Source organism: Ipomoea nil, unplaced genomic scaffold (genome assembly GCF_001879475.1).
Source record: "Ipomoea nil cultivar Tokyo-kokei standard unplaced genomic scaffold, Asagao_1.1 scaffold2705, whole genome shotgun sequence".
Taxonomy (NCBI): Eukaryota; Viridiplantae; Streptophyta; class Magnoliopsida; order Solanales; family Convolvulaceae; genus Ipomoea; species Ipomoea nil.
In genome coordinates this window covers 3,515,497-3,528,957 of record NW_017619133.1, presented here as the reverse complement: position 1 = coordinate 3,528,957, position 13,461 = coordinate 3,515,497, and the positions used below count along the sequence as shown (strand labels likewise).

At 31.1% G+C, this 13,461-nt stretch overlaps 1 protein-coding gene across 3 annotated transcripts in view; it reads left to right on the top strand.

Annotated features, from left to right (window-relative positions):
* Positions 1 to 13,461, top strand: part of LOC109156394 (peroxidase 4-like) — a 49,734-nt gene that overhangs the window by 21,605 nt on the left and 14,668 nt on the right. Inside the window, exons 1-4 of one of the 3 annotated variants that reach the window (XM_019304233.1) lie at positions 4,128 to 4,511; positions 4,822 to 5,013; positions 5,272 to 5,443; positions 6,065 to 6,758. The exons of 1 other annotated variant lie outside the window; for it this stretch is intronic. In XM_019304233.1, coding sequence (XP_019159778.1) covers positions 4,164 to 4,511; positions 4,822 to 5,013; positions 5,272 to 5,443; positions 6,065 to 6,459 — 1,107 coding nt within the window. In that variant the 5' untranslated portion in view covers positions 4,128 to 4,163 and the 3' untranslated portion in view covers positions 6,460 to 6,758. Of the gene's footprint in view, positions 1 to 4,127; positions 4,512 to 4,821; positions 5,014 to 5,271; positions 5,444 to 6,064; positions 6,759 to 13,461 lie in introns of those variants that run through there. One more of the 3 variants, XM_019304236.1, reaches the window with a different exon arrangement.

The window sequence follows — 13,461 nt, the reverse complement described above, 5'->3', positions numbered from 1 at the left end:
GAAAAGTGTCATGTCAAGAAGGATCGGAGATTAGGAGGGGTGGGTAACATTACTCATATATATACATATACATATTTGTAAAGTAATATACAACTATACCATTGTAAAAATACAGATAAAAAATATTAATACCATAAAAGCATATATAATTAAAATATTGAGTCTTGTTCTAAATAATAATAAAAAGATTAATTGAACAGTAAAAAAAACTTAACATTGATTTGTTTTTTAAAAATGCAAGAAAATAATTTTCAAGATTCCTTATTTGTAATTTTTGATGATAAAAAAAAAAAAAAAAAAAATCTTAACATAGATTTTGTTTTTAAAAAATGCAAAAAATAATTTTCCAAGATTTCTTATTTGCAATTTTTGATATTCAACTTTGAATGCTATATATACAGTCTGCCTAATTAATTGACTAAGTTCATGTTAAATTTTATATTGTATTTTTAAAAAACTTTAACATATTCATATATAAAACATGTTCAACAATTATGCCAACTCTGATTGAGATTGGGTTAGTTGGAACCAAAGACCTTTCTCAATAAATAGTTTGCGGAATATTCCGTTACCAAAGTTTACACGGATGAAATGAAAAGGTATTTAAGAATAGTAAATGATATAATAGAGGATAAAGTTGGAAAAATAATAAAAAAAATACTACAATCAAAATAATATGAATCATTCATTTCAACAAACAATTGGACCAACATTTTTTAGTTTTCGTCCTAGGCCTAACTTTATTGGCTCTTCTTAGATTTAGTAGATTAGTAGATTTTCTATTAAAAATGCAATATTTTATAGCAAAAATGTAATAGACAATTTGCAGAAAATAAAGTAATAAAATAACATAATTGTAGATATCATCAACACTTTAAATCTTATATATACTTTATAGCATAAATGTAGCACTTTATAACAACACTCTAATAGACAGTTTGCATTAAAATAATAATAATAATAATAACATAACAAAATTACATTTATAATTAATATTGTAAGCTTTATGTATAATATTTTATATCACAAATGTTGTACTTTATTGCAAAATTATAATAGACAGTTTAATTTGCAGAAAATAAAGTAATAACATAACATAATTTCAAATATCTTCAATACTTTAAGCTTTATATATAATACTTTATAACATAAATATAGTATTTTATTGCATAGATGTACTACACATTTTGTAGCCTTTTAGGGATAAATTAATAGCATAACATAAATGCAAATATCATCAATACTTTAAGTCAAATATATAATTCTTTATAGCATATATATAGTACTTTAAGAAAACTATAATAAACAATTTACGGCAAATAAAATGTCATTACATAGAAGAATTGGGGATATAATTAATATTTTAAGCTTTATTTATAGTACTTTATAACATAAATATAATATATTTTATAACAAAATATAATAGATAACTTGTAAAAAATTAAATAGTCTTACTTAGTCCATTTATCATAAAACTCAAATTCTCTTGATCCGACATGTTTTACAAATTAAGACTCGTGAGACGCTTTCACAACAAAATTTACCTAAAGTTAAAGTCCATTTAAGTAGGATGACTGATATGATTCTTAGAAAGTCAAGTTAACATATAGATAGTTGATGTCATTGTTATTGTATCGGTATGGAAGGGAATCAAGGTGACCACAAATCTATTAACTAGTAAGAAACCTTATCCATACACATTTTAATAATGGAATAAGGGTGAAATAGGCTATCGAACTGCACCCAACAATGCAATTAGGCCACCGAACTTTAAAAAGCAACAATTAGCTCTCTGAACTAACTAATACTATTCAATTAGTCCAATTTATAGGTTTTGGAGGTTGTTAGCAGGTCACCCCTAATTTATAATATTTTTAAAAAATTATTATTTAAAATAATTATTAAAAAAAAAAAAAAAAAAAAAAAAAGATATCGTCTCCGCCGGAGACGAAGAAACCTTCTTCGTCTCCGGTCATGGAGGCGGAGTTAACTTCTTCGTCTCTGGCCGGAGACGAAGAAGGTTCCTTCGTCTCCGGCCAGAGACAGAAGAAGTTAACTCCGTCTCCATGGCCGGAGACGAAGATATTTTTCGTCTTCGGCTATGGAGCCAGAGACGAAGAAGGTTTCTTCGTCTCCGTCTTCGTGGCCGGAGACGAAGAAATCTTCTTCGTCTCCGGCGTGCCGATCTGTTTGTTTGTTTTTTTTTTTTTTTAAATTATTAATATTAAATAATTATTTTAAATAATAATTATTATTTTTTTTGAAAAGGGGTGACCTGCTAACAACTTGGAAACTTACAAATTAGACTAATTGAATAGAATTCGTTAGTTCAGGGACCCAATTGTAGCTTTTTAAAGTTCGATGGCCTAATTGTATTATTGAGTGCAGTTCGATGGCCTATTTGACCCTTATTCCTTTAATAATTAAACTTAGAAAACATACCATTATTATAAATATCAATTAACTTGCACGTAGGGTTGTGGAATCTATTAACTAGTAAGAAACCTTATCCATACACATTTTAATAATTAAACTTAGAAAACATACCATTATTATAAATATCAATTAACTTGCACGTAGGGTTGTGGGCAAATTATTGCGTGGGCGGTGATCCACACAGCTATGTGGACCACGGTTTAAAACGATATTGTTTTGATGTTAATTTTTTTTCTCCGTGTACGTGTTAGAATAATGAATATTCTGGGTAAGATAATGTATTTTATGAGTCAAAATAATGTATTTTATGTGTTAGAATAATGTATTTTACGTGTTAGAATAATAAAATTTATGAGGTAAGATAATGTTTTTATGAGAAAGTATAATGTACTTTATGTGTTAGAATAATATATTTTAGGAGTTAGAATAATGTATAATGTATTTTACGTGTTAAAATAATGAAATTTTTAAGGTAAGATAATGTATTTTATGAGTTTAAATAATGTACTCTATGTGTTAGAATAATGTATTTTATGATTTAGAATAATGTATTTTATATTTAGACTGTGGTCTACACAATTGTGTGGAGCGTTGTCAATCCGCTTGGACCATCTAATTCATCGGTTTTGAGTTAATTGGACTGAACTTCTATCGCGTTAATTTTATTTTTTTTATACTGTGACCCTAAATTCTCAAGCCATCAGACTAATCAGTTGGACTCAACTAAAACATTTTAAAATTGAAGTCCTAAACATTCGATTTTAATTAATTAAGTAACACATTCATATTTAACACATTTATATTAGTAAATATAAATTTAAAACATCATTTAATCAACCCAAATCTCTAATTTCAAATTCCAACTCAATTAAGTAATGTTTATGACCACTTGTATAAAATATATAAATAAACTTTTTTATTTAAAATGTTAACAAATAAACAAATTAATTTATATACACTTGTAATATATTAGTTAGAATAAGTTTTGATTTATTTTTATTTTGATAAATAATAATTTATTTTATAATAAGTTTTTTTATATATTTGATAAAATTATATATATATATATATATATATATATATATATATATATATATATATATATATATATATATATATATATATATAGTTGCACTCTGGTGCGAATGGCTTGCCCAGAAGCGAAATGCGAATGTCTGCATCCACGTGTCCAGATCTAATAGATGAGAAACACTGATTTTAAAAAAAAATGCGGTGGCATTTTCGTAAATAATTGAACATCAAAGTGCAAGTAAAATCTATTACAAGTGCATGTAAAATGTATTATAGGTGCAAGTAAAATTTACACTAAGCATCAGTACTAAGTGCACCTATAGTTATATAGCTTGGTGCACCTATAGTTATAAGTAGTTGCACCTAGGTGCATGAATGTTTGCGGGTGATTTTCACGGGTACTAACTACCCTCTGAACTTCCCGCAAGAATAAAAGCATGCAAAACAGAACGAACTCAGATCATTGAATGTTAACATGACAAAATTACATGCACTTGTAGGTGAAAGTATGTGTACTTGTAAGTGAATTTACCTGCACTTTTTATTTGCAAAATTGCACTAGCCACTTGCACTTATAACACATTTACTTGCAGTTATAAAAAGTATAATAAATAAAACAAGACTCTATACATTAGCGAGATGCCCTAATCACTATATATACATACAACGTACTGCTCTATTCATTATGTTCGCACATGCATTATCTCGTTGCCTACATTACATTCTTGTTTGTATTTGATTTGTACACACTTACACTTGCATCTTCTCCATTATTGCCTAAGCAACTACAAACAATGTTTTCTTCTTCTTCTTCTTCTTCTTCTTCTTCTTGTTTAACAACAAAAGCAAGAATGGCGCTTGCAATTGTTCTTATGTCCATCTTTTTGGGTAGCTCTTCTGCGCATCTTTCCACCAAGTTCTACTCCAAGACCTGTCCCATCTTGTTTGGTACTGTAAAATCAGTCGTTACATCTGCTGTGAACAAGGAAAAGCGTATGGGAGCTTCGCTCCTTCGTCTCCACTTCCATGATTGTTTTGTCCAAGTAATATATTTAATTATTGTTTTATATTCTAAAAATATGATCGAGTTTTGTTTGACGTGACGTGGGGAAGGGAGTGAATACTCAATTAGTCGTCAATAATTTACTTTTGACTTTCTACTTAGATCTTATCATTCATGTTGAACAAAACTTACACTTATTTTATTGAGCATCTAGTGCAATAGGTACCATGGGCAGGATATAGTCCAAAACTTAAAAAAAAAAAATAGAATGTACGGTAAAAATAAGTTTTATGTATTATTATTATAGTTAGAAAATAATGTTGTAAGAGATTGTATAATGTGATTGACAGGGGTGTGATGGATCCATTCTCTTGGATGATACTTCTTACTTTAAAGGGGAAAAAACTGCTTTTCCCAACAACAATTCTGTTAGGGGATACAATGTCATTGACGATATCAAAAATGCTGTTGAGGAAGTGTGTCCTGGAGTTGTATCTTGTGCAGATATTATAGCTATTGCTGCTCGTGACTCAATCGTATTGGTAAGACCTCAAGTTAGTTACGCCTCTCTCTCTCTCTCTCTACAAATTAGTCAATTATTACTTCGTAAGAAAATTTTAAGGTACTACGGAGTCCTTTTACACAAGATGTAATCATGTTTACTTTTAAATATATTGTATCTAGTATTATGTTCACAAGGGTTGCAAAAGGTATTGTATTGATGGACATTGTAAATTTTTCTTTCTTTTTATATATAATATATACTCCACAAAGTTTTAATATCCATTCTCTTCTTATAGCTTGGAGGACCAAGCTGGAAAGTCAAACTCGGAAGGAGAGACTCCAAAACACCCAACCTCAATGTAGCCAACACCCCCGGTGTACTCCCAAGTCCTTTTTCAAATCTCAGCGCTCTCATCTCAAGTTTCCAAAACCAAGGTCTTTCTACTAGGGATTTGGTTGCTTTATCAGGTGCGAAACATTTATCCTAATGTTAAAGCGACAAAAGCATAGGATATTAGCGTACCGTATAAAAAAAAAAAAAAAAAAAAGGGTAAATGGATCCTGAACTTTACCCAAAAATGTAATTAAACCATTAAATTTTAAAAAATGCAATTAAACACTTGAACTGCTATTCTAGTGCATTTAAACCTAATAGCCGATTATTTAACTAGAATGATCGGTTATTAGGGTTCCATCAACAATTTCGGCCACCGATGAACAGTCACCACTGCATTGCCATTGAAGAAGAAGGCGACCATCATGTAGTCTTCTCCGGTGAAAGTAACTTCCGGTCATTTTTTTCTTTGAAATAGGACGATTTAGCAACAGTCAAAGGCGGCCAACGACGATTAACAACAATAATTTTACGAGTAACCAATAGGTTACTCATAAACCGGGCTTATATGACTCATTTTAACAAGTTATAATGTTTAATTGCACGTACTCTTTAAAGTTCAGAGACTTAATTACACTTGGAGTAAAGTTTAATGACCTATTTCAGTGTTCCCTATAAAAAGTTATCATAATTGATTTGCAATCTATTGATCTGCTAAAGTTGGATAAAGTATTTTTGTTTGATGCTATAAAAAGGTGCGCACACAATTGGAAAAACAAGGTGCACAATTTTTAGGGACCGCATTTACAACGACACCAACACTATTGCGGCATCCTTTGCTAAGAAAAGACAACGGAAGTGCCCTAGAAAGACAGGGTCAGGGGACGACAACTTAGCCCCACTCGACCTTGAAACTCCTGCCTTCTTCGACAACAACTACTACAAGAACCTGATCAACAAGAAGGGACTTCTTCACTCGGATCAAGCTCTCTACAATGGCGGATCCACCGATTCGTTAGTCAAAAAATACAGCAAAAACCCAGCATTATTCAACTCCCATTTCGCTAGGGCGATGATCAAGATGGGTAATATTAGACCTCTAACCGGATCCTGTGGTGAGATCAGGAAGAATTGCAGAATGGCCAACTGATCGATACAACTCTGCAAAAGTTCTATATTTGTATTGTGATTCGGGTTCGATCATCAAGTGTAAAATTTGCTCGTGGTGTTTAAATTTTCTCTGGAAAAAGTGCTTATCTAGTTTTTAGATGCTTGGTCATGGAGCAACCTAAATAGTGTGTCTGTATCCCACTATAAGATTTGGACTAAGTGACATCCACCGGGTTCAACGTTGTTGGTTTTTGTTTGTTGGTTTTTAATTGGTTGCTAAAATGTCAAGTGAAAAGTGTTATTCCCTTTGGTAGAATGTCAAGTGTATGTTACTCCGTATTTGTTTTGTTAGTGTGATCTCATGTTTATAACTTCACATATTGAGATTAATCTATCATCATTTTTGATTAAGTTGAAAAAGCTTTACGCTATCTCATATTCCCATGAACATCTCAAGGGTAGTGTATGTGATTAGTTAAAGTATTACGGAGTAATTGGAATCCTTCTTCCAAAGGCTGAACCCCAACTCTAAGGGCTCTCACACTCCGACCCGACAGAACATTTAGGAGAGTAATTGTAATCCTTTATAATTGATTTGGGTGTATGTTTTGGACCTTTGATGAGATGGCCATGGATTTGAAAAAATTAATTAAAAAAGAGAGAAAAATGTGAGTCACTCTTAGAATTAATTATTACTGTATTAATCAATAAAAAAAGTAAATTAAAACTACATATACATCACATCTCTTCCCCCATATACATCACATCTCATTATTGAATAGTGGTAAAGATTAGATCATCCGCAGCCTTGCAATACTATTTTTAAGAGTGAGTTATAAGGATGTTTCCAATTTCAGTCCACTTTAATTTTTTTTGTCACTTTACAACTACTGTTATTGAATGTGTTCCATTTTTAGTCCATTATTAATATTTCTGTCAAGAGGCCGTATACTCAAAGAGTATTTTGGTCTTTTTTATGTTTGTCTCTTCTCTTTTAATCCAGGCGCTTCGTCCTCCTCCTCCACCGATATTCAAAGATGGCTCTTTGAACAACGAGAATGGGAAGGCAAAGCTACATCATTTCGTTTGTTCTAACATGAGCCGGCGAGGTTTCTTAGGTTTTAGGTTTAATGTTCTCATTTCTTTAGTCAAACATAGTCTTGGATGAGAAGAAAAGGTCAAAATACCCCTAGAATATTACACGGCCTCTTGATGGAAATACTAACGGTGGGACTAAAAGTGGAACACATTCAATAATAGTGGTTATAAAGTGGCAAAAAAATTAAGGTGGACTAAAATTGGAAACGCCCCTATAACAGTAGGATAAAAAATGGAATCCACTCTTATTGTATCCACATATTACAATTTTGACAAGCATAATTGTAATGGTCATTTTTCAAAATTATTATTATTATTAATTTATTTTTAGAGTTAATTTCAGAAATGGTCCTTCGACTATTGATTTTTATCAATTTTTGTCCTCGACTTTTAATTTGATCAAATTGGTCCTTTAACTATTGATTTTGTTCTAATTTTGGTCCTTTTGTTAAATCTCTGTTAGCTGAGGGAAACGAACTTGGCAACGGTAGCGTGTATAGCCCTCAAGAGCTATTGCCCCGAAACAGAATTTCCTTGGTATTGATATCCCTCACAACAAAAAAAAAGATGGGTGAAACTCAAAGAATACTTTATTATCTGATGCAAAACGTTGAACAGATAATAAAGAGGTAGATAGACCAGGAACATTCAATATATCAGACATCATAAAATTAAAGACCTAGAAGGGGTATCAAAGGAAGCATGACACCCACGATTAATACACAGGCACATACTATCACCGACTCGTAAAGTGTCATTACCAGTGTACTTCTCCGATGTAAAAAGTGCAGCTATGTCCGGAGTTGCATGATTTGTGGCTCCAGTGTCCGAAACCCAAGTATGAGAATTTGACGAGGTGTTAGCACCAAAACCATCCTAAACACCAAATTTGTCCGAGTACCCGGAGCCCCTGAATAACGCTGAATACAAGTGGCTCACGTGTGATCGAAACCTTTACAAATTTGACACTGACCATCATAGTGACGAAAACAATTGGCTCCCGTGTGACCGAAACCTTTACAAATTTAGCACTGATCGTCATAGCGCCGCCGAAAACAATTGGCTCCTGTGTGACCGGAACAATTAAAAATTTGAAATTGAACATTAAAGTCACGACTGCAACGTTGTTGTCTTCGATGCGGACTATCACGATTCCAACAGCCACCGCATTGTTGCATGATTTCAGAAATTGTTGACGGAGAAACAAATCAAGAAACAACGGAGCACCGACTGCACAATTTCCGCAATGGTACAGACAGAAACGCTAGCTAACTGATACCAAATGAGAACTGCAATAATTGTTTGAATAAGATGATTGCAAAGAGTAAAGACAATGAAAATATATACAAGGAAGAGTCACTGGGTGACTGGGATAAGAAATCATAAATTGACTAAAATACATAGAATCCTAATAGTTGAGACTATCTAATTATTTTAATGCACTCAAAGATTTTATTACTATATACATACATACATATTTGACCGTTCAAGTTAATTATTATGTTTATATCCTTTTATAGTATACCTGGAATAGGATAACGCATGTTAGCAAATTTTGGCTTGACTGCTTAGCATTTGTTATACAGTGGACCATGGTCCACACATTGCTGTGTGGACCATTATCGTCAAATGAAACTGTAGTATAATTAAAATAATACTTTAATGTTACTATAATGAAACTAGTGTGTGTGAAAAATGAAACTAAAAAACAAAGCACATTATTCTCAAATGAAAGTATAGTATAATTAAAATGATACTTTAGTGTTGCTATAATGAAACTAGTGCGTGTAGAAAATGAAACTAAAATTCAAAGCCATACAATAACATATATTATCAAATGACTTAAGTACAATTAAAATAATACTTCAACATTACTATAATTAAACTAGCTAGTGTGTGGAAAATGAAACAAAAAAAAAAAAAAAACAAAAAAAAAACAAAAACAATAATGTACATTATCAAATGAAACTATTGTAGAATTAAATTGATAGTTATTTAAATTGCTATAATGAAACTAGTGTGGATCGAAAATGAAACTAAAAACATAACAATATTATCAAATGAAACTGAAGTGTAATTAAAATGATACATACTTCAGGTCTATGTTGCTACATAGACCATGGTCTACAGTAAAATTTGTCACAGCTTAGCTAGCTAGATGGCTACTGCATGTAACATCCTTTTCCCCGGCCCTTATATGATAGCTAAGGTGACGACGCGAAGAACTTTCAAATTAACATTAATTTGGTATCATCTAGTTTACTAGTTAGGTAAACGTGCTTTTGGAATTTATCAAAATGAAAATGACTATATAACATAGAAACATTGCAACTTGCAATTCCTCACCTTTGGGCGTTCTCTGTCTCCTAATGGTTGGAGACTTGGAGGCCGGTTAGAAAAGTCAGCCTAGCTAACTAAGATTCCTACTCCAATACATGTATTCAATTACCACTATGAAAGTGTTTGGTAAATAGTTATTAGCTGATTGGTTAGTGGGTTTGACTAATTAATAAAATTAATTAGTTAATTATAGAAAGATGTTTGGTAAATTAACCGTTAGCTGATCTGATTACATGCAAAATGCATGACTTTTTCAAAAAGTTGATCGAAAAGGTTTTGTTGAATAGCCTTTTAAATTTTAGCATTTTGGAGTAATTTAATAAGTTGTTATAAAAAACTAATCAATCAAACTCTGATATTAGTTGTTTAACCAAGTCAACAGTTAATAGTTCTCGAGTCTCACCAACGACAGTGTGGAACTACCTCTCAAAGTGAGGGGACTTCTTGTGCACAGTAAACAAATGTCTAGTTTCTGTATTCAGTTGAGTTACCATAATTTACAGCCTCTCATATGTTCTGTTGAGTCGGGGTGTGGGGCCTTTAGAATTGGAGTTCAACCTTTTGGAAGGAATAAAACCTAGTTTCTAGTCTTCCACTGCTGTGGAGAAGATATTTGGAGCAAACACTTTAGTATACGTCTCTACCCTAACCCTAGCAAGGCTTTCTAACCTAGCTTGTTTGTTAACACATAGTATACTAAAACTTTTCATCTATAAAATCACTTTAATTCTATATGCTTTCCCTACTGCCTTACTGGTATATACATAACTTAACGGTCGCTAGAAAATTTATTCTATCAGAATGTTTGTTTCAAATTATATTATTACAGCGTAACCTTTAAATGTAAGAGACGCGATATTTCTTTAAGAAAAATGCAAAAAAGACTTCTTGCAAAACCAAAACCATATATTCATTTGTCCTCTTACTAAAGGCATTTCCAATAATGTATTGTATAGTACACATTTTGAGAAAAAGAAACTTTTCTCCGCTGAAAACAAAATACGGAGTAGGCCAATTCAAGGTGCAAGTGGCAAATTATATCGTGCACTGCGGTGCATAATCGATTATGTCCGCGCATCAAAACGACGTCGTTTTATTTAATGAAAAGAAACGGAATCTGTTTCGCGCCGTTCCGCGAAAAATAACTCTGCTCTTCATCAGTTTCATTTTGTATACACTGCAGTTTCAGTTCAACACAACTACAGTTTCATTTCGATATGACTACAGTTTCATTCAACATTTATACACTCAAATATGTGAAAACGTTATTTAATTTTATTTTATATACACTATAGTTACATTAAAACACAACTACATGATCATTCCGATATAATTACAGCTTCATTGTACAATATATACTCAAATATGTAAAATGTTATTCAGTTTCATTTTATATATACTGCAGTTTCATTTCGCCACAACTACAATATCATTTTGATATAACTGCAGTTTCATTTGATAATATAAAAATAATACGTGAGGCAGTGTCGGTTTAGATACACTGTAATGTCACTCCGTTAACACTAATGCGCGGTGCATACTCGATTATATACTACGGTCCACGATATAACGACTGAGGTGCAAGTGCAGACGTTGGCCCTTAAAAATAATAAATAAAAAAAATACTCCATAGATTAGAGATCCAGGCCCTAATAATCACTATATATACGTACTAGAATTCCACTCGTGCAATGCACGGACAAAGAATAAAGTGTATATATATATATATATATATATATATATATATATCAAAATCAAACAATTGTTTACAATAGAAAAACTCAAACAATATGCATTCGAATCTCAACATTATCTGCATTTGTAACCATAAATATAAATTCCAATTAATTATTAATTCAAATTCAAATTGTAGCATTTAAAAACAAAATGATTAATGTGCTATAGAATAATTACTAATGTGAATTTTTTTTGTTTTTTTTGTTTTTTGGTTAAAAAGAACTTTGAATTTACATAAAAATGACACATCGAATTGATATATAAATACCCAATTAATTTTCCTATATGAAGGACATATATATTTTATAACTACGCATGTAAAGAAAAACAAATGTTTATGATAATTTATAGTAAGACTAATATTTCTACATGGATTTTTCATCAATAAATTGAGTTTGTGAATTTAAATATAAATTTCATAAATGATATTTACGAAATTGGAACATAAAAAATATATTTATTAATTGTAAAATACATTTCAATTGTAGTTACCATTATTATTAATGAGCGCTAAATTGCGCTATTCTAGAAAACGAAGGCCTAAGAACTCCAACAATTATTCCCTTCAAATGCAATCCATGTACACCACGATCTTGACGTTGAACATCAAAAAGCTCTTGATCATCACAATTTTCTACATCAGTTCAATATAAGTATCATTTATTAAGTAATTAAGTAATATAATTAAAATAACATAAAACTTTTTAATTGATAACCATATTATAAAAGCATACCATAATTAAAATTAAAATACAATATGACCAAGTGAAAAATTAACAAACCAATTATTATGATTCAAAAATCAACAGCCCAATCTATTATTATGATTTCTAATTTCTAATATATATACATATATCAATACAAAGCCCAAAAACGGAACCCATCTTTTAACCCAAACCCGACCCACAATACTGGCCATATAAAAACAAAAAACTTATCTCTAACCTTAACCTAATCTGCTACCACCGCCTCTAAACTTATCTCTAACCTTAACCCTCTGCCCCTAACCGTCCGCCCTCTCCCTACATTTCTAGAAACAAACACATTCACCCACGGAAATTGTAGCTCACTCTACTACGATTTCCTTTTCTTTTAAACAATTTAACACGGATTTCTTTCCAAACGAAGTTACGCGGGATACAACTCTGTCCATTACAATCCCATTGAACCCAATGGAAAAAATGAAAAGTAAAGGAAAAAAAAAGTTGCAAAATATTTGTGTTTACTTTTTTATTATTGCAAAGTGAGTTTAATTGCATACAGAGATTGTTTTTTATAAAACATGTAAACTAAGTAAATACATCTAACTTCAAAAAACACAACCTGCACATATGATCTTTTGAAATTTTTTAAACGACTTTGGTTACATGGACATATATATCTCACAAACATATGTAAATGAAATCAGTAACATACTGTGTAAATGAAATATTAAGTCAATATTTCATAGAGTTTGAATGTAGAACAATAGGTATGCTTCAATTATACCTTTATCTTCAACATGATGTTTTGTTTTTCCATGTATGGTAGTTGACTCCTTCAATTTCTTCATTGTTCTTGCAATTCTCTACTATGCAGTCACACTAACTGTAGATTTTCTTTGACAATAAATAGAGAGTGTAGATCTTTGTTCTTAAATGTCATGTATATATAGATACCAACTTATAGAGATTTGAAAAGTCACTATCAAAACATTAGTATATTAGAGTCAAACCTTTACCATCAACAATTAATGCCTAGTAGTAGAGCTAGGTGTATAGGAAAAGTAGTAATATTGCATGTATTGGATATTGTGTAACTTGTATTGTACTCAAGAAGGTGATGACTGTTTTTTGTACTTTAAATAAAAAATAAATGATTTCAATAT